Source organism: Bidens hawaiensis, unplaced genomic scaffold (genome assembly GCF_021521415.1).
Source record: "Bidens hawaiensis isolate Kalapana, Puna unplaced genomic scaffold, B.hawaiensis_p1.1 tig00025332_1, whole genome shotgun sequence".
NCBI lineage: Eukaryota > Viridiplantae > Streptophyta > Magnoliopsida > Asterales > Asteraceae > Bidens > Bidens hawaiensis.
The window spans coordinates 166308-190070 of NW_027494036.1; the positions used below are offsets into that span (position 1 = coordinate 166308).

Consider the following 23763-nt stretch of genomic DNA (forward strand, 5'->3'; position numbering starts at 1 on the left):
CGTCTGCTAATGGTTGTTTGGTACCCGCAAGTGAACCAAACGAGATTTTGTTTGTGTTCATCCGTTAAGTTAACTAGACACCATGGACGGTTCACGCAAACTCTACCAAATGAAAATTCTTTATTCATGTTCGGTGATTCATTAAACGGACGAATATAAACCAGCAGTTTTTCGAATGTTGCCCATTTACAACGTAACTGTCATAACTCATATATTATTATTTATTTTGTAACAGTTTAAACGATACATGTACATACATTTGCTAAACACCGTCTCATCGTTATCTCTCCCACTGAAAGAAAACCAGAGCGAGCTCACAACAAAACAATGGAGTCAAACTCAAAACCTCATGAAGAATCAACACCACAAAACCCTAATTATTATTATTATTCTCAACACCTCTTCTTCACCTCCATCACACTCTCTCTCCCAACTCTCATCCCAACCCACTTCACCTTCCCGCCAAAAACCCCCACTTCCCTCAAAATCCCAAATCAAATCACTTCCTTATGCCACCAAACCCCAACATTATCATTATCATCAAACCCCACCAAACCCTTATTCAAATCCACCGTTTCTTCAAACCCCCTTCAAAACCCACTTTCCTTAACCCCTCGCCGTCCTTCCGAACCATTTTCCGCCACCGGCTGCCGCCGTACCGCCGTCGTCTGGTTCCGTAACGACCTCCGTGTCCACGACAATGAGTGTTTAACCTCGGTTAATAACGAGTCTATTTCGGTTTTACCCGTTTATTGTTTCGACCCAAGAGACTACGGGAAATCAAAATCCGGGTTCGATAAAACCGGGCCCTACCGCGCCTCGTTTTTAATCGAGTCGGTTTCGGATTTACGGAAGAGTTTAAGAGCACGAGGGTCGGATCTTATCGTTCGGGTGGGGCGGCCCGAAACAGTTATTACGGAATTGGTTAAGGCGGTTGGGGCGGACGCGGTGTACGCGCATAGCGAGGTGGCGTATGATGAGGTGAAGGGTGAGGTTAATGTGGAGAAGGCTTTGAAGGATGAAGGGGTGGAGGTGAAGTACTACTGGGGTAGCACATTGTACCATGTTGACGATTTGCCGTTTAAGTTGGAGGATATGCCGACGGATTATGGCGGGTTTAGGGATAAAGTGAAGGGGGTGAAGGTTAGGAAGACGATTGAGGTGGTTGATCGGTTGAGAGGGTTGCCGGTTGGCGGTGATGTGGAGCCGGGGGAGATTCCGTCTTTGGGTGATTTGGGGCTTAGTCCTACTGAGACAATGAATCAGGTACGGAGCTGGGAATACACGATCGTAATGTAATAATCATAATACAATAACGGGTGCCATCTGCTACAAATAAAATAACTTTTAACATGAGATTTTGCAATATCAGAGTAATTATGCTAGCACTAATTGTTATTAAGCTATAGTTTTGAACCATTTGTATTTGATCATAACACTATTATAATATAAGTTGTATAACTCATTTCTAGATGAAATGATGGTGACATGACTATATAGGTTACCTATATAACACAAAATGATTATTTTGGTGATTTTAACATTTTGTAGTTGCTGAATTTGGATTTTGAAAGTTATATATGATATTATTGCTGTTATTGTTTTAGGCAAAAGCAAGTGGTAATGCCACCCTTGTTGGAGGTGAGACTGAAGCATTGGAAAGACTTAAAATGTTTGCCTCTGAATGCAAATCTGAGCATGCAAAAGATGATGGTAGTTTATATGGTGCTAATTTTTCGTGTAAGATCTCACCATGGCTTGCAATGGGATGTCTTTCTCCGCGGTCCATGTTTGATGAGTTGAAGAAATCTGCTTCTAGGTATATGTTGTTTAAGGGGTGTGTGGGATTGTGTTTTGGATGATATTGTTCATCATAATAATTATCATTGCATCCATTTAAACACTCCGAAAGTGTTTGCAAATGCAATCCCCAACGCCTGAGTTAATAACAGAATGTTATATTTCATGGGCTTGTTATTGATGTAAAGTTTAAATGTAGAACGATTTCTGCTGCATCAAGCCGTAAAGATGGTGGTGATAGTGGGACGAATTGGTTGATGTATGAGCTCTTATGGAGGGATTTCTTCAGGCAAGTCAACACACTAATTGTTTTTAATTACAAGTATTAATTACTAAGCTCTTTATTTGATATTTTTATAAAATTTGCAGATTCATCACCAAGAAATACAGTTCTGCTAAACAAAATAACCCTGCTCCAGTCACAGCTTGTGCAGGTGTCTGATGAGGGGTTGATGCTTGAAGCAAAGGCTTTTTGTAATGTTTTGTTTTTAGAACGTACAAATGCAGTTCATTCCTCTTTTTATTTGAGATGTTTTATGATATTTATTTTTGAAAATAATATATTATGTGTAGTACTTCATGTAAACAATTATCTGGATAAAATCTGACCTCCAAACTACTCAATGAGCAATTCAATTTATGCCTTGTTTAAGCTTGGTATGTTATTGATGTGTTTCCATGATCAAACATTTAAATATAGATTTCAAATTATAAGGAATTATATTAACCAAACAGGTTAAGAAATAAGAATATAATTCATATTCAAATTTGAATTTCAAAATAAATTTGATTCAAGCTGCCTCTTATGGTACAAAAATAACATCTTAAAGTATACATACCAATTTGAAGGATATCTTACACTTTACTTTCTAGTTTCTAGCATCCCCTTATGTTACAGATAGCTGGTGAAACAAAACACACCAGCAAGAATAGTAATCAAACTTATGCCTAACCTTGTCTTCAAATAATACCAGAAACTTTTAAAAAAGATAAAACCACAAATATCAACCAAAGCATCATGAAATAAGCACAAGTAGCCCACGCCCAAACCCTAGGTCCACCAAGCTCACCACCAAACACAACCCTTCTAAGCACTAAAACCGAAATACACCCAACAGAAGTTGAGAAGAATACCAGCAATGAAAAACTCAATCCCTCTGCATTCTCAATTCTTAACGGTTCTCCGTATGCGATTAAGTTATAAGCTGTGTCAATCAGCCACGGAACTCCGATTCCCACATAAATGTTCACCGAGTTACTACACAAAGTAAAAATATCAGCGAGTTGACTGAGTTAGTTGACTTTTCTGTTAGGCTCGCTGCTAGTCTAACCAACACAAGTGTTATGTATTAGTTTATATATAGATGTGTAGTGATTACTTGTAAACATGACAAAACATCCCCTAAACGTAGGGCTGCAAACAAACAGGAACGTTCAATCAATTAAATGGACGAACATGGACGAAGGCCAGTTCGTTCAGTTGTGTTTGTTTATGTTCATTCATTAACGCTCATTTATGTTTGTAAAGGTTCGTTCGTTTGCTTAAACTAATAAAATGTTAGGATAATAAACTAAAATGTATAAAGAATAAAATATAGAAAACCTTTAGTGACCGAACATGAAGTATAAAATATATTTTAATTTTTATTAGTTTATCACCTTCAGTTTTATTATTTTATACTATATTTATGATTATTATGTCAAAGTATTTTCAGATAATTATGTTTAATACTTGAGTTTAAGAAAGTCAATTTTTATTTTTCAAATTAATATGTGCTTGTTTATGAATAAACGAACGAACAAGAACAAAATCATTTCCTTAATAAACGAACATGCACAAGAACTTCCATTCGGTCATGTGTTCGTGAACTGTCCATTTGTCAACCGTTCATTTGTCCGATAAATGCTTAACGAACGTACATGAACAAGTTATCAGTTTGGTTCGCTTACAACGCTGCCTAAATGTGAAATAATATTTTTTTATGTTTAAGATAACTAAGAACATAAGAACAGTTAGTAACCTGCAGGTGATTTTGCAATGGCGGAATCAGCAGTTGTCTGTCTTTCAGCAGCAATCTTACTCGCCACTAAATCTGGCCACGATGTTCCACTCCCCAATGCAGTAAATGCAATAATATAAGCATTAATTCCTACAAAATGACAAATTTGCCTTCAAAGTAATCCTTAAAACAAAAATTAAAGATTAATTTAGCCACTTACTAATACAAACCTGTAACACAGCTGATTAAATCAGAAAGCTTTGTAACAACATAAGCTATTCCGCTTATAAAAATCAAGGAACAAATAAACGCAATCCACCCATGAGCAATTTGATATGGTGGCACAAATGCAAATAACAATCTCCATGGAGATACAAGAACGTGCCATAAAGCGCGCCCCACCATCAGCACACTATTATCTGATTTTCTTAATTTCGCGTTTTCCATCTGTTAAATAAAAAATAAAGCATTAAGTGTTATGTTTTATTATCATTTTATATAAACAATTGAGACTTTATTTAGTGCTGTTAAATACTTCATATAGGCTTGTAAACAAACCGAGCGAACTCGATGAGGGCTTGTTCATGTTCATTTGTTTAACTTTAACCGAACAAACACAAACAGGTTTTCTTGTTAATGTTCGTTCATTAAAAATATGAACATGTCCGTGTTCGTTCGTTAATATTCTAAACAGACGTAAGTGAACAAACATAAACAAAGAAAACGAAACACATAAATTTAAATGAATAACTAACAAACACATTTAAATGAATATGTAAGCGAACATAAACAAACATAAATGAACAGGCGTAAATGCACGTTAATAAACAGACATAAATAAACAAGTTCAGACGAAAGCTCAGAACGTAAATGAACGAATGGGACATATGTCTGCTGCTTCCAAATATACACAACGCTAGATTCTTCATAAATGTCTGGTAGATCAATATGCTTATCAGATGACTCTGGATCATGTAAAGGCAGATGATGATAAGTAGAATCTGCATAATACATATTTTAGTATACAACTTTCAGTCTGTGATGATTATAGAAAACAAAAATAAGAAGTTAATTTCAAGAAATACCAAATGATACCTGGCTCGTGTTCTTCATGTATAGAAAATATATCAGCAATTTCTTTATCTCCAACACTATCATATTGAAAAGATATATTCTTATTTCCATGTTCATGTGGAGATGCCTCTGCTGGGACCCAATCTTCTGGTCTTTCCCCTCGCTCCCTGAAAAATATACAAATTAACAATAATATAATATAAATGTTAGTGGCTTTTTCAACTTTTGTGCCTTGGAAACTTATTTAACAAATGGTATCATACAGAGGAATAGATATATAGGGCCAACGTTTGTCTTGTGCATAAGCATGTATAAGCAACAACGCATATTGAAGCACTGTAATCAAGGCCTCCCAAAAAGTGATAACATTTGGAGTCCACACCTGCAAATTGGGATATTTTTGCAAATTTTAGACCTATGAATTTAGCATGAAATGAGATACATATGTGAATAAATACCTTCAAGATTATGTAGAGCCAAATATATGCCCAAAATGACCAAAACAGTTCTACTATCCAAACTCCCAAATCTGAAATCTTCTTCAGTTCTCCAGCTTTTGGAACCACAACACAAACAGCATGGATTGGAAACAGGTCGAATGCAGCAGATCCAACAAGTGTTCCAGGGCCTAAACCTATTAAATCAAGCATGTTTCACAAATTCATTTATTTGTATGAACTTCAAGCATATTAAATCAAATTATTTGTTTTCCTTTTATCCTTCCATTTATTTGTATGAACTTCAAAACTTGATAGTAACAACTAGAATTTATACTCTTTTTGGTTCTTGTTAACGAGGGTTGTATAAAGTAGCTTTTTTTTTAAAAGAAAAAGGATGTGTGTATATATATATATATATTTGTCTTTTTCTTCTAAAAAGAGTTGTTTACAAATATCAAACTAGATAATGTTATAATCAGATTTCAAAAAATAAATTTTTTTGTCAAGAACAACTGCATATATATTGTGTTTTAATTGTGTGTTTTTAATGACATTTGAAGCACTTTTTTTTGTTATATGATTATTTCTTTTTATATGACTCGACCCGATTTTACCCGATCGGAATGACCTAATCGGATCGGAACAAAACTTATATACCGATTTGAGCCGACTCAAACGACAAAACCATAAATAAATAAATAAATATATATATATATATATATATATATATATATATAGTCAACCGAGTATAGACTCAAAAAAATTCCAACCTCTATAAAAAAATTTTCTGGATTCGTCACTTCTATTTGTACACAAGTTTTCCGACATATTTAACGTAACTGCACTACTAAATCAAAACACATTTCAAATTTCGACAAGCGCACAATAAAAGTAATATAAATGCACAATTATATCGTAATGTGCAATCCACTTTGTGGTAAATCATACATAAATATAAAATATCATATTCATATTTAAAACAATAAAATACTTTATGTTTATCCTTATTCGTATGTTACAAACTTGATGACTATTAGTGTTTAGTCATCTTTTAACAGATTATGTACATGTAGTGTCAATAAAACCCGACTAGAAATGTAAGCAATGACAAAGAGTAAATGCTAGGGCTGTAATCGAATCGGATGAACATGAACACACCCTTGTTCATGTTCTTTCGTTAAGAAAATAATGTGTCTACGAACGGTTCATGAACACTTACCGAATAAGATTTTATGTCCGTGCTCGTTCATTAGGAAATTAATGTATTCACGAACGGTCCACGAAAACAAATGAACACAAATAAAATCGGCAGGGCCTAGAGATTGAGACCAGTGTATTCATCAATGTGAATGGTGAAAGCCTATAATTGAATCAAATGAACATTAATAAGGGCATGCTTGTGTTCGTTCATTTAACTTTAAAATAACACGGACAATTAATCGAACAAATATTTATGTTCATGTTCGTTTATTTAAAAATAGACATTTGTGTTCGTTTATGCTCATTTTTTTAAATCTAAATGAACATAACTGAATAAAGATAAACGGGCATATGTGAACAAATGTAAATAAACACAAACAAACATAAACGCACTTAAATGAGCACAAATTAACAAATATAAAGCCTCTAAGTAAATGACCTATCCAGATAATATTTAATTATTTTCGATTAATACATAAACGAACATATATAAACAAACATAAATGAAATAAATAAACGAACACAAACGTTCATGAACATAAATGAATGAACGGAACATGTGTTCATGCTCGTTCATTAAATTAAACGAATACAAATTTTTTGTTCATATTCGTTCGTTTATTAAATAAACGAACATAAATGAACTTGCCGCCGAACTGTTTACCAAACATCCGGTTCGTTTATAGGCATAGTAAATGCAATAATATTGCCTAGGAAGCAAAAATCAGTCTATATATAAGTTCTTAAAAAAGTATGTAGCAAACTATTGTAGAGTAGTTTATAATTTAATTCGAGATTTATATAGAGTTATATTAAATGGAAGTTCAAAAAGAAAAGTAAAAGGAACTTTATTTTCAAATGATTATTTTAATCATTACTCAAAATAGAAACTCGCAAGAAAGAAGATATTTGTTGTCCGTAAATATTATATTGTGGGTCGTGTTGCTCGTTTGATCGATCCAATCACCAATATTATTTTTTGCTATCTTCACCCACTTTCTAAGCTTTTATTTGAAAAAAAAGGTTCAGTCGTTTTCAAATCGTCATTTTATGTTATAAATTCTAAAAATGAATACATATCTTTAATTACATAATAGATAATTGGTCCATGAGATTTAATAATTTATTTCAGGCCAATCTTTAACGTTGGTGTGATGCTTAAAACCAAGTAAAAATTCAAAGTTAGTTAAAAAAAAGTTTTCAGTAAAATTTATAAAAACAAGAAGTAACAAGAGAAGTTACCAGTACCGTGCTCAAAGTAATCTATCGTATATATTACTTTAACGTTTTGTTCCCAAGTTTCATTTAAGAAAGGAAAGGAAATGAAATAATAAAAAGTGTGTTTTTGAGTGTAATTTAAAGAAAGGAAAAAGAAAAAAGAACCGGATGGAAGGAAAGGAAATTAAATAAATAGAAAATGAAATAACAGAAATGAAAGGAAAGAAGTGTAAATGTTTTCTTTTTATTTCCTTTCATTCGTCAAGTGAACTAGGGAATGCAACGCTAATTTCAACTATCTCTGCTACTATAGCTTAGAAAAATATTATATTTGCAAGTTCTATCACCATTCACCAAGAAATGAGTTGACATCTTTGTATTCTTGTAAATGTCCTATTTGGTTAGAATGAACATCCAAGCTTAGATTAGCTAAGCTTTAGCTGTTACTGATCTAATCCAAATAAAAATCATCTACCTTAGAGTTGTAACAGTGGAGGGCAAATGTTAGAGAGCAAAATGAGATGGTTCAATGCAACAGTTTGTGACTTTGAAAAATATGCAAAAATTTATTATTCAACCTAAAGATATCGAGGCCAACTTGATCCACATTTGGTACAAAAGTTAGTAAAAGCTCATAATCTATAGTAAGCATGGCTGTACTTATGACTTTCAGCGCAAATTATAAAACATATGAAAACATCATACATTTTATAGAAAGTTGGCGCATTTTTTATTAAGATTAATAATTGAATTAAAAAAAAAAAAAAACTCTCATTGTATGTTGGAAATATATTGTACAAAAGCACATACAAAACTAATGACAAATAATATATAAAACCTCACTTTTATATGAACATGATGATTTGAACTAGTGACTTCAATTAGAATTTCAACAAAGTTTTTGGCTTCGTTCATGACATCAAAACGAGCAGATAATCGTTGACGGTTGTGATTGAGAATTCGTGTTCAACACATGCCCTTTAAAACTGATTTCGAGTATCCCTTGAAGAACTTGCGTGTATTCCAGGTTACAAAAACTTAAGCAATACGAACTGCCAGAAATTACTCTCACACACGAGAAATCACCGGGTAAAACGGTGTTCATGGTTAGGAAATGGAAAAGAAGAAGCTGATGATGGAACCATTTAGAGAGTTCCCTTAGATTCTAAGAAACAAAATTTTCTACCAAGATGTGTTTTTTCTAGTATTTTCGTGTGAATGATAATGAACATTAGTGTTCATTCTATTCTCAAAAATTCTTTCAAGATTAATGTTGAATATACACAATCAAACCTGGTCCAACTAGAACATCATACATACCAGTTGAAGACCATTGACTGAAATTTAACCTGGTTCAATACTAGTTGAAGACCGGAATGACTCGTGCACGAGTGTGGTAACTCGCAAAAGTTGTGGTACCGCAAATACACAACATTGACAACAATGTTATTTTTTTAAAGGGACAACTTCATAGAATAGTAACCATTTTTAAAATTGTTTCAATTAGGTCACTCAACTTTAAAAAGCGTTCCAATTAAGTCACTCAACTTTCATGTTTGATTAAATTAAAGGTTTTAACATGTTTTTTTAGCCTTTTTCTTTTTTGTTTCACATAGGAAATCTTTTTATCTTTTTTTTAAGTTGACACTGAGTGACGAGGTGAATTTTACTTTTTATTTTTAAATTTTAATATAATTAGGGTTTTTTTAAATTTAACTACATATATTGCAAATTCCGACCGCCACATCTTATCCTCCATTTCTTTCTTGACGCAAAAAAAATCGATGAAACTTGATTTGAAGATTTAGTGACCCGATTTGAGAAAAATATGTACCAATGACCTAATTGGGACACTTTTGAAAGTTGGTTACCATTCTATGAAATTTTTCTTTTTTTTTTTTAAATTCAACTAGATCCATATTATTTTAGATTCACATTCGAAACCAAAATAAAATCAACTAATAAAATATAAATTCTAGTATTATAATTGTAAATTTTAGAAATAACTAAAACCTACTTGACTATCAAAAACTCAAATGTTCATATTAGTAAAATAATTGCTTGCTAGATATATAAATTAGGTCTTGTCATCCTGTGAACATTGTACTCATAAAACCCTTAGAAGTGTTGTTATAGTGAACCAAGCAATCATGTCTTATCTTTCTAAATAATATTATGAACCAAGCACCACGTTAATGTATCAAAAAAAGTTAGAAGAGAACTTCTAGAAATTTTCAATGAATTTTGTGAGAACCAAAATCATGATCAAAACCATTAAACAAAAAGTCGGCTTAATCTTCATCCTCACCTTCATTTTCAGCCATGTTGAAATACCGCAGCTCATAGACATTTCGGTCTTTGTTAGAAGCAATCACACGAAGCCAGTCTTGCACATTGTGCTTCTTCAAGTACTTCTTTGTTAGATACTTAAGATACCTGAAAGCACATTAAATTAATTAAAAACCGCATTTAAATGCAATCTATCTCAAGAGATACAACTAATCAGGTATTATGTTTGCATATATGTGTGTAAAAAATTAGATCATAGAAAACAATAAAAGGTTTGTGTGTAAAAACAATGTGAGGGATGAACTATAAATAGTTTCCTTGAATAAATAGGCTCTTATTGTAAATAAAGCTTATTTGGTTGCAGTTCTTGATTGTGAATAAAGCTTATTTGGTTGCACATAAACGCTTTTTAAGCCAATGCACGCAAATAATAAACATCTTTGAAGATAATGCATTTGTTCCTATAATGATTCTGGTTTTGTATTACTCATCAATGCGACCTCACATCGAAGCTAATGATTGCTTAACCATAGGTCGGATATGTCACACCCCGACCAAAGGCGGCGGAACATGCCGAGGTGTAACGATTGTCCATAAGCACATGACACTAATTAAAGTGACAATATTTAATAAACTCATTTCATTTCATAAAATCGAAAATGTCACATAACAATTATCCATAAAATAACCATGAATAAGATATCACAAAATATGGCAAATTGATATTGTTCATTTTTACTAATATCCTAAGGTCTTTGATGTCATTTTCTTCACAATCATAAATCAACCAAGATGCAAACCTGCAACATTTCATAAAATAAAGTTTGTCAACACAAAGGTCGGTGAACAATTCATAAGTTTAATCATATTAGTATATAATAAAGATAGCCACAAAACTTGCATACGAAACGATAAATAAAAGTGGTAATTTGGATAAATAGATATCGCTAAACACATTAGCGACACCTAGCTATAAGGGGATGCCAAATAGTCTAGGATTTTATAGTTATCGTTAATTGCATTACGTTAACGACACCTTGCTATAAGGGGATGCCAAATAGTCTAGGATTTTATAGTTCCACCAACCAAAAGCGATAAACACGTAGGCATATAAGCATAGAACACCAAATCGAGCAATTATTTAGGTAAAGTATACAACTACGTTTAAGGTTTAAGATTCAAATATAAAGCATTTTGTTGAATAAGTATGAAATGTCACCCCCAAAATAAAAGATGGAAAATGGGGTATGAAGTACTCACCTTCAAGTAGTAAACTTGAAAGATGATAATTTGGAGATTTGTCGGAACGACGAGTTTAACGCACAATGCCTAAAAAGAAAAGAAGTCTTGAAGTTAGAAAGGTTGTCTTGAAGGTCTTTAAACAAAATAAATGTTGAGAAATATAAATAATTAAAGTTCAAGGTTTAAAATGTGACTATTTAAGAATTTATAATAATAACCCTTTAAAAATGTAAGTTTGCTCGAAACCGGGTTAAAGTATCTAACCTTAATATTTACTCAACCTATGTTAAGTAATAAGGTGGGTAAAATGCAAGAATGCAAATTTCTTTGGAATAAAGATACTAAAACGGGTTTTTTTTATCGAGTGTTCGGGTTGTCGGTTCGGGTCTTGATAATTGGTCAAACCCAAAGTCAACTTTCAAAATATTGAATGTTATGAGATAACTCAATAAAATTTAATAAGACTTAACCAAGTATGTAGTTCCATTGTTTTAGAACTCACAACGCACGTTAAGCGAGTGTTCGGTTTTGTCGGTCCAAACTTTGTTATGAGATCAAGTTGGATCCAACATTTCCAAGTACTTAAGAAAATATTTAAAAATCAATTTGTAACTATTTTTAAAGACATATACAAGTCTTGATGGCTAATAAAAAACACACTTGTGTGTCTTAAGCGAGCAAGAATCGGTTTGGTTCGGTTTCCATCTCACAACAAGTTCATAGATGGTTTCCACATGTCCAAACACTAAATAACTTATATAATAATGTACAAATAAAAAAAATACCAAAAGTTAACAATAAAGTCTTTAAACAAAAGTTCGGTTTTCGGTTCGGATCGTGTTTCGGGTTAAGACCGAGGTAAGATTCTACAAACCCATAACCATAGAATTTGTAAAAATGATTTTAGAAACTTAGATCTAACACTAAGTATGTTTAAACAAACAAAACTAGTAACAAAGTTCGGTTTACGGTTTAGAGCTATTTACGGTTAAACCGAAGCATAGACTCTTAAAAACCCATAACCGTGGAACTTGTAAACATGACCAACAAACTAAAATAAGCAAGATTAATATGTATGAACAAGTTATATAGATGTATATATATCAAGGACACGAAGTCCTCCATGAAGCCTTGCCTTATGGGGTCCGAAACCTCACCGACCGGAATCGGAGAAGTAACTACCAAAGGTAAACAAGGGGTGTATATTATGTATATGTTGCACAACCATAAACAAGTATTAATAAGGCTACATAAACTAATTAAGATGAAAGACCAAAATCCTTCAAGAACGCTTAAGAAGATAACCTTGAATCTTTGATGTTTGAGAGAGTTTTTTTTTTTTTTTTTTTGGAGTTGTAGCAAGGGAAAATGAAGAGGAAAGGTGGTGTATATATAGGGTAATGTTGGTGGTCAAATATGGGTGTGAGACACAAGAGTTTTCATGCAAAATGAATCAAGACAAAAACACAAAACAACAAAATAAAAAATTAATAAATAATAAATAAATAAATAAAAATAAAAATAGGATGTTTTCAAGACCCAACAAGTGTGAAACAATATTGTAACATAAATCCATTATTTTGATTATAACATAAGCTTCGGTTTACAAATCGGGTCGGTTTACATAATAAACAAATACAAAAACGAATACAAACAAGACCCGAAATTGACGAATGTCACAGGATACGGGCCAGTTTCAGTTATGTTCGGTTAATAGCCCAATGCATTTTTTTTCCTTGTTCCAATTAAAAATGGTTCAGTCATGGTGTTCCAAGCTTAATTATGAAGTTTTGAAGCTAAAATATGCTAGTTCCCACCATATAGTGTCCCCAATGGACGTATAAATAAGAAATAGAGGTATAAGGTTTGAAAAAACACGAACATACAAGGTTTAGCTAGATTTCGGTTAAAGTCGATTAACGAAAACACATTACCGAATGCTCGGTTAATCAGATTCACTTAACAATAACCTTCGATTTTGTTTGGTTATGGTTAACGGTTCGGTTTCCGCTCATCCCTATTTATTACAACCAAGTATTTTACATTAACACAATAGCTTCAATCTGGTTCTAAAACTAAAACAGTTGATCAAATATTTAAGCAATGAGATGAAATAACATTCAGTTTTAAGTCAAGTTGAGTACCTTTTGGAGAAATTGCTATCCGACGTGACGGCGATCTTATTCTTTTCGCGGGAGATTGTAACGGAATCCCCGAGTTTACCAGCTTTGCCACCGACTTTGATTCGCTCCTGAAGAAACTTCTCGAGCGATGCGATTTCCATGATCTTGTCCTCAACAGGCTTTCCGCAATCGATAACAAACGTTGCGGTTTTCCTTTTCCCGCCCTTGGCTCCGACGCCTCCTACTCCTCGGCTCATCTTTGATACTCTCTGCAACTGAAGAAGATGATTATTCAACGTATGGTAATCATGGAAACAAAGTTGACCTAATTGCATGATAAAAACGATCGTGTTTGGTTAAGCTTTTGGAAATTGCTTATTTGCAGCAAATAAGCAATTTCCAAAAGCTTCAAAATGGAGCTTTTTTCCAAATGACTTATTTGTTTTCCAAAAAGCACATAAGCAATTTTTAAAAGCTCAGCCAAATGTCACTTATTGCAGCTGAAGATGATTGTTCGACATATGGTAACTATTAAAACAAGATATATTTATCTGATCGAATACAAGAGAATGCACAAAACGTAAGAAGATTATGACGGATGATTTAGCGTACCTAGAGTTTGAAAACTGCGAGCTGAAACTGGAAACTGGTTATAGAGATGAGTTTTTAGAGTTTCGGTGCATGGAGACCAATAGTTGGGCTGGCCCAACCCATGATCGAGTTTATAACTGGGATACTAATTACTCAAGAGTTGATGATGTAGAGGTCATATTGGCCCATTGCTGTTCTATACACAAGGTGGCTGATACTGATACGGGTTGTTAATTGATGACTAGAGTTCTAAATTTATGAATATTAGATGTTAGAAGAAAAAGATAAATAAGTGAAGAAAATAGCGTAACAACATCAAATTAATTACAAAAACAGGGTGTGATGTTATAAAATCATTTTTGTTTCAAGTCAGTTGTTGAGGTGATGTGTCATAATTATTAGTTATAAATCAATGCATTTGATATCTAAATTTCCTTTTAACAGTAATTAAATTGGTCGAATAATTTAAAAAAACCAAAAACAAAATGAGTTTTTTCAAAAGTTATAAATCAATGCATTTGATATCTAAATTTCCTTTTAATAGTAATTAAATTGGTCGAATAATTTTAAAAAACCAAAAACAAAATGAGTTTTTTCGAGTTCTTAATTCCTTAGAATAAAGCATTTTAAAATCCTTTTCAAATTGTGAATAAATTCAACCAAATGAGTTGGAATCACCTGCTTCCTCTTAATCGACACGAGGAGAGAGCAACCATGGGAACAAACAAGTTTAAAGATGAACGACAGAAACATTTAAACAACCATGATTACAGGCCATTATGGAGCATGTGTCAATTGTCGAATAGAGGTAATCATGATGTCATAGTTAGAACCCATGACCTCCGGTAAGAGACAAGGACTCTATCAAGCGAGTTAGTCCTACATCGGTGTAAGTAGGGCTGAGCACGGTTCGGTTCGGTTTTTGAGTAAAAACCAAAACCGAAGTCCTTGGTTTTTTTAATATACAAACCGTTCGGTTTCGGTTTTTTTTTGGGTTTCGGTTCGGTTATAGTTGGTTTTTTTTCCACTTAGGTGTAGACATTGCAAAAAATTTTAAAAATGAAGATGATGACTTTAAGCTTGTAAGAATGTATTTGAACACCACAAATAAATTAAATACAAAAACCAAAAATAGACACATGTTACGTGAAATTATACGAATAAAAAGTTGCAAGAGCGGTAGAGCTTAAAATTCAACAAAATTATTGATTAAAAAAACACTAAAAGTTTAGTCCTAATCTTCATTCATTATCTTGTTCATCTTTAAAGTTTAGTCTCAGTCTTCACTCTTCATCATCTTTGTAATCTTCATCATGATCAATCGGTTCGGTTTGGTTTTTTAAAAATGGAAAACATAACCGAAACCGAAAATTCGGTTTTTCAAAAATAAAAAAATTAACAGTTGGTTAATGCTTCGGTTCGGTTTTTCGGTTTGAGTTCGGTTAATTCCTTTTTTTTCTCATCCCTAGAGGTGTGGGTGTTGGTATATACATGCTGAATTATAAGTTATGTATTTATAGATTATAAATATTTATTTTATTATTTAATCAAGGAGAATGAGAATACAAATAAGCAAAATACAAGGGTTGAATAAAGCCAAAATGGGGATGGTGTGCTAAAGGTACCGTCTTACAGACCTCCGAAGAAGAAGAAGAAGAAGAAGATGGAGAGAGAGTGGTATCATGACGTTCCCTGCTCCTCCATCGCCGTCGAGTCCATCATTAGCGTAGGAACTGTAAGTAACCAAACATTCATCTTTTCATTCCAGTGATCACTTAATCAAAACCCCTAAATAATAAATAAATAAATAAATGACAGGGCGGATTAATCTGGGGCTCATGTGCTGGTTCCTACGACGCCAACCAAAAAGGTTACTTAATCTTCTATCTGTCATTTAACAAATAATATTTATTGGTTGAATTGAATTTGAATGTGATTTAGGGCTTACCGGCATTTCTCGAGCTTCTTTCCTTGTAAGTTTCTATTCTTTTATCATAACCACTTGATTCGGATTCAATTTAATCTGTAAATTTTGTATTCACAAGTCTTTATCCCACATCAAACATCAATCAAATGTGTCTTCTTTCGGTAGTGGGCCGTTGACCCGTTTTGTGATTTGACCACCATTGTTACAGGAAAAGGTTTTTGTTATTGGAAACAAAGATTTCAAACATATGTAAATGTCAAATAGTTTATTCATCTTTGGGATATTAATGAAAGTGGCAACCGTATTACTCAAACCTTTTGATCGATTTCACATGATTCAAGAACCAAACATGGCATCAATAAATCATATGTGCTCAAATTTGTAGGTCCAGTTTGATTAATGGTTTCCTATATTTTTATCTTATCTGCAGGCCAAGACTGTTGGTAAATATGGATTTCAATGTGGTAAGCTCATTGTTTTTCTTTTCATTTGCAGTGCACATTTCTTGTTTCTGAACTTTTAATCTTGTTTTTCTTGCAAAAAAGAATTGATCTTTTGCTTAAACATCCATTTATTAGGACTCTTTGCTGGAATTTTCTCATTTACGCGTTGTGGGATTCGAAGATACCGCAACAAAAATGATTGGGTGAGCTACATTCCACATGATGCTTATTAGATTGCAATTAATATACTAAGTGGCTGAGATTTGATATTGTTTGTTTTGGCTTTGGTTTGAAACAGGTGAATGCTCTAGTTGCAGGTGGGGTTGCAGGTGCAGCAATTGGTGCCGGGACCCGAAACTGGAGGCAGGTTGCAGTGATGACTGCTTTTCTTTCTGGATTTTGCGCCATTGCCGACCAATCAAGAGCAATCTAAATCAGGCTTCAAACCTCTTAGTGTAGTGCATCAAGAATCACATGAACTAGTTTGAAACTTTTGAATTGTGTCTTGGAACAATTTGGAGAATGATAGGATCCCATTGCTCCCATATAATTTATTTTTGCTTCTTACTTAGGATAAGACTGAAGTTGACACCCTTTTGATCATTGGGACTTGTCTTGCAGGTGTAAACGAGCCAAGCTCGGCTTGGTTCAAGCTTTATATGTCTAAAGCTCGAGCTCATTAATAATTCTTTAAGCTTGTGCTTAGCATTTTCATTATTTAGTACATATTGGGTTGGGTTTTGAAAAGCGTGTAAGAAGACCTCATGCATGGTCGCTTCTAACTTGAAAAAGGAGCTGGGTGCACAAAAGACGAGCGGCACGAACGAAAAAGCAGCTTGTGGCGCGGCTCTTGGCTTTGTAAGGGTAAAGATTTGTGCATAAAAATATTTATATATTAAATCACACATAGTTTATTTTCACTTTGTCTAAATTTTGGGTAAGTGATACTAAAGAGAGGGAACAGATACAAAGTCTGTTTTCCTTTTAGCAAAGCATACCAAGTAATTGGATCTTTAATGTGTACAAATCAATTGCTAAGACAGAGACACTGATAATTATGTATTTGGTTAGAAAAATAGGATGATAAAAATAAAAACCCTGCAATTGTTTACTTTTTAACAATTTCTACAAATTTTTATCTTCAATATTCATTTATCAAATATACCATAAAAGGTACATTTTGTTACTTTTAATATTAGTATAGTGTTGTTATATCTAAACAAAATACATTTTTTTTAAAAGATTTGTTGTGTTGTAGACTAGGTAAAGTTTGTGTGATTATCAGAATATGGTTGCATAATTATGTATATTGGATGCGTCATTATCTTGATTTGATATTATACCACTTTGTATGTTTGTATGTTCCGTATGAAAAAAAAAAATCGCGGGGGAGCCTTTCTCTCCGTATTTATACATATACAAATTTGTGTATACATATTTATATTTACAATTTTATACATGTAGTAAATATTAGTTATTTAGTTTTTTTTATCGTAATTTTGTATAAAACAAAAGTTACACCATCTCATTAGTAATCGAATATCTAGGCTTGCGAGACTATCTGAGTAGCTCGGTTCGTTTTATCATTCTGGCTACCCACATGACCCCTTTCCGCGGTTCGAAAAACATGAACCCCCTTTCTAGATGGTCTAGAATGATCCGGACCAACTGCATAACACTGGGTTTCATATAATAATGAAATCATGCCTTTTGCATATGCTATGTACGTACTCAAGCGACCTTATCTCATGATGTGTTATAACTGCCACCCTCTTTATTTAGTCAATTTTCAAGGAAAGAAATCGAGCTATACTGGGATACTTGAGAATTTTCAAGAAACAGGTATTTTAATAATATCAATAATATCAACAACTCATGAAGTCGATGCCATCATTTTGTATTAATCATCACACAGTTACATTTTTTCGATGCCTTAACGAAAAAATGATTTTAAAAATAACAAAACTTATTTTTTTTAATTCATTTTTTCGGTTTATGTTATGTTTTTTTAAAAAAAAAAACTTTTGAAGAAAAATTATTATTAACCAATAAGAATAGGGGTGAGAAATTACGCTTTAAGAAAACGTATTATAATAAATATTTTCAAAGTAAATACAATTTCTTTCCACCTCATTTGAGAAAAAAACTCTACGGTGGATAATAGCAAGCTGGGTATATTTATCCTATTATTTAGCAATACATATTATAGTCTAACAAGGTTAATAATTTTAATCAAATTTTATAAGGTTATATTTTTGTTGGTCAATAAACGTTCAACTTCTTCATGTTGTGTTCATATCGATTCAGGACTTGAATTAGCTTACGATCAAATTAACGTAACAAATTAACAATATAATAAATATTAATAAAACTGACCAACTTTCTTAATTTATTACTATTATATAAGAAGATTGAATTGATTATTTAATCAATATTCCAAACGTACGAGTTATACTTATCTATCCAACAAAACAATGCATATTCTAATATCCAAAGAAATAATAATTTGAGGAAACATTCTCCACGTCACCAATCATGATGATGCCGAAAGTTATGGGCACACAGGGCATGGGTCTCGTATAATTTTTGGAAACCATCACCCAATATAATCCATCTTTTCCTCGTTTCTGTCTTCTTTCATCTTCTTATCATTTCATCCACAATAATAACATTCACTTCAAAACCACCATTAATTAATGGAAGCTGAATACCAAGAGGTAGTTGTTTGATTAATTTTCGCAAATGGGTTTTGTTTATTTGTCACAAATATTGAATCTTTATTACATGGGTGTTATGATTTTGTTATAAAATTTGGATTATTAGTGGTGGTTTTTGTGAACTTTTCAGGAGTATATAAAGAATTCAAGAGGAGTTCAGCTTTTTACTTGTAGATGGCTGCCTTTTTCTTCTCCAAAAGCTCTTGTCTTCCTCTGCCATGGTATACATATATATATATATATATCATTCACACATAAAAGTTTGTGATTATAGGGTTTAGTGGTGTAAGATTTATCAATTGTTAATTGTTGTTTTGTAGGTTATGGTATGGAATGTGGTGACTTCATGAAAGGTAAATGCATCTTCTCGTATTGAACTGAGTTTTGTTTACGCTTTTGGTAGTTTGATCATGCCTGAGGACTAATATATTAGATACTAGATAGTGACGGAATTGAAACTTCTCGGCAAAATAGGCCGTCTATAATTTTTTTACATATAGTTTATGTTTTATAAATTTCAATTCTTAATAAAAGATTCAAAATTACAACAAAGAAGCATGTAAGCGGACAACAAGTTACGCCGCAGCCCCTTTTAAATGATAAAACCGATCCCACTGTAAACAAAACTATGCTTTCTCGGCGTCAATGAGTTACTGCGTACGACCTGTTGAACTCTTTTCTAACTTTTAAATATTTAAAAAACTCATATTTTTCTGAATTACCATATACCACCTTTTCCTGAAGTTTTTAACAATAAGGACTTAAAAGGTTCAACTCACAATTTCTAAAAACGAAAACTCATTAGGTAACAAGTTCTGATAATAGCAAGGTTGATGGCCCCTCTTTACCTTCTTTTTGGTTCCGTCATGTTTATGTAGATCTAATCTAGTCAAAAACATTTTGACATTTGTCTGCCTAACTTGAAAAGGTTATAATTAATTAATAGTTATTTAGGTTGTAGATTAATATGCTCAATTTTAACATGGGCATTTAATATAAATGCCCACTAAGACTACAAGTACAACATGCTCACTCAAAAACACATTTTTTTTATTTCTTTTTTTTAGAGGACAATTTATTGCGTAAATATATATTCTTTATATTTAAAGAGAAATTTTAAGGTTTTTGGATAATACTGATATTCCTTTTTTGTAGTTTTATACTACATTAGTATTGTATAACTCTATCATCTTATTTGACATGGTTATTGTATATTTGCGGTGTTTACTTTCATAGTTAATTAGTTATTAATCGTTCTAATATAGAAAAGGAAATTCGATCGTAGGATGCGCGACCAAGCTAGCTAGCTATGGATACGCTGTGTTTGGGATCGATTATGAAGGACATGGGCGGTCCATGGGTGCACGTTGTTACATCAAAAAGTTCGATGACATCGTTAATGATTGTTGCAACTACTTTAAACTTGTTTCGGGTAGGCATCACTTATCAAAAATGTTTTACGACAAGTTTTAAAGTGATCATTATAAATAATGTTTATTTTAATGTATATTGAAGTGTCACAATCAATTTTTTTGGATAATCAAACCTATTATTATCAAGTTTTTATGGTAACTTGTACCACAGTCAAAACAATTATCTAATTATTACAACTTCAGTCAACGAATTCACATCAACACAACACTTTCAGTGATAGAAATCCTTTTGTGTTATATAATATGATAATTATTATGTATAATGGAGCATTTAGGGGCATTATATGGGTGGATAAAACCCCTACACCATCTCCCGAGTTATTATGGCATGGGGCTTTACAAGGGGATGAGCGTTTTTACAATAAAGTCCATACGTGTCTTAAATGATAATGATTGAATGAGCATTATCTATCACGCATGTTTTTTACTAAAACGGGTGATGATAATATGGCGGAAAATGCCTCTTACGAGGCATTACCCATTACTCATGACCTTATATATGTATCCACCACTCACGTAACGTTAATTTGTCAAACATTTTTCAATAAGTAATATCACTTGAAAAAATCACCACTAATCACTTGTTTAAATAATATCATTTTATGAATAATTTTGTATATCAGGAAAAGATTAATACAAGAACAAAAAAAGATTCTTGTATGGAGAGTCAATGGGTGGTGCAGTAGCCCTCCTTGTGCATAAAAAAGATGTAAATTTCTGGCATGGTGCTATTCTTGTGGCTCCCATGTGTAAGGTAACCCTATAAGCTAAGGGCTAATTTGATTTTTATATATTAATTAATTTATAATTATTTTGTACTAATTTTCAATATATTTTGTTGATAGATATCAGAGAAAGTGAAGCCTCACCCACTAGTTGTAAAAATATTAACAAGAGTAGAGGACTTGATTCCCACCTGGAAAATTGTCCCTACAAAAGATGTCATTGAGGCTGCTTTTAAGGACCCTCTTAAAAGACAGGAGGTACTAGTTAAATTCCATTACTACCCCTCCTCTTACCTCTTAAACTCCTATCTGACCAAGGCTAATTCTGTAAACTAACACGGTATACAGATTCGCGGGAACAAGTTGATTTATCAAGAGAAGCCCAGGCTTAAAACAGCTCTTGAATTGCTTAGAACTAGCATGAGCCTTGAAGACACATTAAACGAGGTTATTTTACAAAATTACCCTCTTGCTTTGATGATTCGTTCATAAACCGTTTGTTTATACTATTAATGAACGAAGAAAAACAAACACAAACACCATCAATTTCTTAACAAACGAACATGCTAACAAGGAGTAAACAAGAATACTCCGTTACATTAATTGTTTGCGTTCGATCGTTTGTTAAATGAATGCACGCAACAATGCTGTGTTTGCATTCGCTTGATTCGTTTACAAGCCTACTCTCAGCCAAAAGTCCGAAACAGTGTTAACTTTGACTTTATTGGCAGGTGACAATACCCTTCTTTGTGTTGCATGGTGAAGCCGATACAGTCACGGATCCAGAAGTAAGCAAAGCTTTATACGCTCAAGCGAGCAGTAAAGACAAGACCATAAAACTCTACTCGGGTATGTGGCATGGCTTGACCACTGGTGAGACAGATCACAACATTGATATTGTTTTTGGCGACATCATTTCTTGGCTTGACAAGCGATGTGGTGAGATGCGTACAACTACTGCCACACGTGAGAATACATTGGATAATGTTTCTAGGGTCGGTCAAGGTAAAGTCTCATCACCATCGGTACAGCAGGTGTGCAGGTGGAAATCTGTGCGGCTGCATTCCGCCATGTAACAGACTGCAGCCATATTGTGTTTTCCTTGTGCAAGTCGAATAATGTATATATAATTATATATAGACATGTGGTTTAGAAGTTTCATACTTTCAATGGATAATTATGTAATATTATGTCTTTACAATAGAATCTAGTAGCAACGATTTATCATGTTATACATGTTGGATTTTTCGGTGACATGACAGGGAGTTTCGGTTAATTCAGTTAATAGTTGGTTATGGGTCTGGTTGATTTAAGTTCATTTTAGTTAATAAATTCAGTTAAGTTTTAGATTAAATATAAGACAAAATTGTTAATTTACAAAAAAAATGAAAGGAAAAGACAACAATTTATATCAAAATTATTTTAAAGCTATATAAAGGCTGGTTCAGTTTGTATATATCGGTCAGATTAAGTGTTGTGGAGGTGGAGGGGGCGTCACTTCCCATCCACCTCAGCCAAAAACCATACTCCACACAACACAATGTTGGCGCCAAACCTGCATCCCCCCCTATCGCCATTCCCTAAACACCCAAATAAAAATTTGATGTTTTTGACACAAATAAAAATATGGGTTGTGTTTGGGTTGAACAATGTAACCTAACAACCTGCAGCTCGTCAACTTGCCACCATAACACGGCTGGAAGAATACAGTGATGGGTGGTACTAAGTATAACTACATGCACTAATCAGCCACAATGTCAACTAGATATGGTGGCCGGTGGTAAGTGATGGTAGCTAGATGTGGCGGCACTGTTAGGGATATCAGATTTCAGAAAATGGTGGCATTGAAATGTTTAGTATTGTTTTCACCAAGTTACTAAGATTCTAGTTACCAATATCAGTGTACAGATTTATCCCTATCCTCATCCTCATCCCATCCCTATCACTATCCTCATCCCCATCCTATCTTAAATAAGCTACTACGTAAGACCGAAGGCATAATACCTCCAGTGAACCGAGTTTATTTCTCCAAATGATTGCATGGTGTTTATAATGAGCCAATCCACGCCAGTCAAGCCGAATCATGACGACTTCAAGATCGGCTCTAACTTTAAACCGAATACGATTCAAAATATGGGTCAGGACGACTTCAACTTGTGTTCGGGTTGAACAATTTAACCTCCCAACCCGCAACCCGTCGCAAACACCCCTAAGTCCCCAGGCTGCTGGAAGGAAAAAGTAATCGGTGGTATCGTACTAAGCTAACTACATGAAATAATTGGCCACGCTGCCAGCTAGATGTGGTAGCAGGTGCCGCCAAGTAAGTGGCGGTAATGGTAGCTAGATGCGCCGGCACAGCTAGGGGGTGTCCAGAATTGATGGCACTAAAATGTTCCTATAGTTGTCACCAAGCTATGAAGACTACTCACAAAAAGAATATCACTGTCCACAAGACCTAAGTCACACAGGCACCATTTCTTATAAAACCAAAAACAGATTTATCAATAGCCGTAAAAACAAGCAGATGAAACACTGTATATT

General features: G+C 33.4%; 4 protein-coding genes and 1 pseudogene across 5 annotated transcripts; 3 read left to right on the top strand and 2 right to left on the bottom strand.

Annotated features, from left to right (window-relative positions):
* The first annotated feature begins 327 nt into the window (after positions 1 to 327).
* On the top strand, positions 328 to 2242 carry LOC143571297 (blue-light photoreceptor PHR2-like). Its single transcript, XM_077056758.1, has 4 exons — positions 328 to 1266; positions 1608 to 1819; positions 2000 to 2089; positions 2170 to 2242. Exons 1-4 carry the CDS (start codon positions 328 to 330, stop codon positions 2240 to 2242), a joined length of 1314 nt encoding a protein of 437 aa, XP_076912873.1.
* Positions 2243 to 2689: 447 nt separating this feature from the next.
* On the bottom strand, positions 2690 to 5524 carry LOC143571298 (magnesium/proton exchanger 1-like). Its single transcript, XM_077056759.1, has 7 exons — positions 5333 to 5524; positions 5138 to 5256; positions 4896 to 5041; positions 4644 to 4801; positions 4031 to 4247; positions 3833 to 3950; positions 2690 to 3067 (listed from the first exon to the last, which is right to left on the bottom strand). Exons 1-7 carry the CDS (start codon positions 5522 to 5524, stop codon positions 2761 to 2763), a joined length of 1257 nt encoding a protein of 418 aa, XP_076912874.1. The 3' UTR covers positions 2690 to 2760.
* A 4499-nt stretch (positions 5525 to 10023) lies between these two features.
* On the bottom strand, positions 10024 to 13666 carry LOC143571282 (large ribosomal subunit protein eL22z-like). Its single transcript, XM_077056746.1, has 2 exons — positions 13408 to 13666; positions 10024 to 10168 (listed from the first exon to the last, which is right to left on the bottom strand). The coding sequence occupies exons 1-2, from the start codon at positions 13641 to 13643 to the stop codon at positions 10024 to 10026; spliced, it is 381 nt and encodes a 126-aa protein (XP_076912861.1). The 5' UTR covers positions 13644 to 13666.
* Positions 13667 to 15640: 1974 nt separating this feature from the next.
* On the top strand, positions 15641 to 16948 carry LOC143571279 (outer envelope pore protein 16-4, chloroplastic-like). Its single transcript, XM_077056745.1, has 6 exons — positions 15641 to 15712; positions 15796 to 15847; positions 15919 to 15950; positions 16335 to 16368; positions 16483 to 16550; positions 16646 to 16948. The coding sequence occupies exons 1-6, from the start codon at positions 15641 to 15643 to the stop codon at positions 16778 to 16780; spliced, it is 393 nt and encodes a 130-aa protein (XP_076912860.1). The 3' UTR covers positions 16781 to 16948.
* A 2225-nt stretch (positions 16949 to 19173) lies between these two features.
* Positions 19174 to 22315, top strand: LOC143571280 (caffeoylshikimate esterase-like; annotated as a pseudogene). Its single transcript, XR_013142070.1, has 7 exons — positions 19174 to 19285; positions 19385 to 19417; positions 20350 to 20496; positions 21121 to 21251; positions 21343 to 21480; positions 21571 to 21669; positions 21954 to 22315. The product of XR_013142070.1 is annotated as a caffeoylshikimate esterase-like (transcript).
* Positions 22316 to 23763: the final 1448 nt, after the last annotated feature.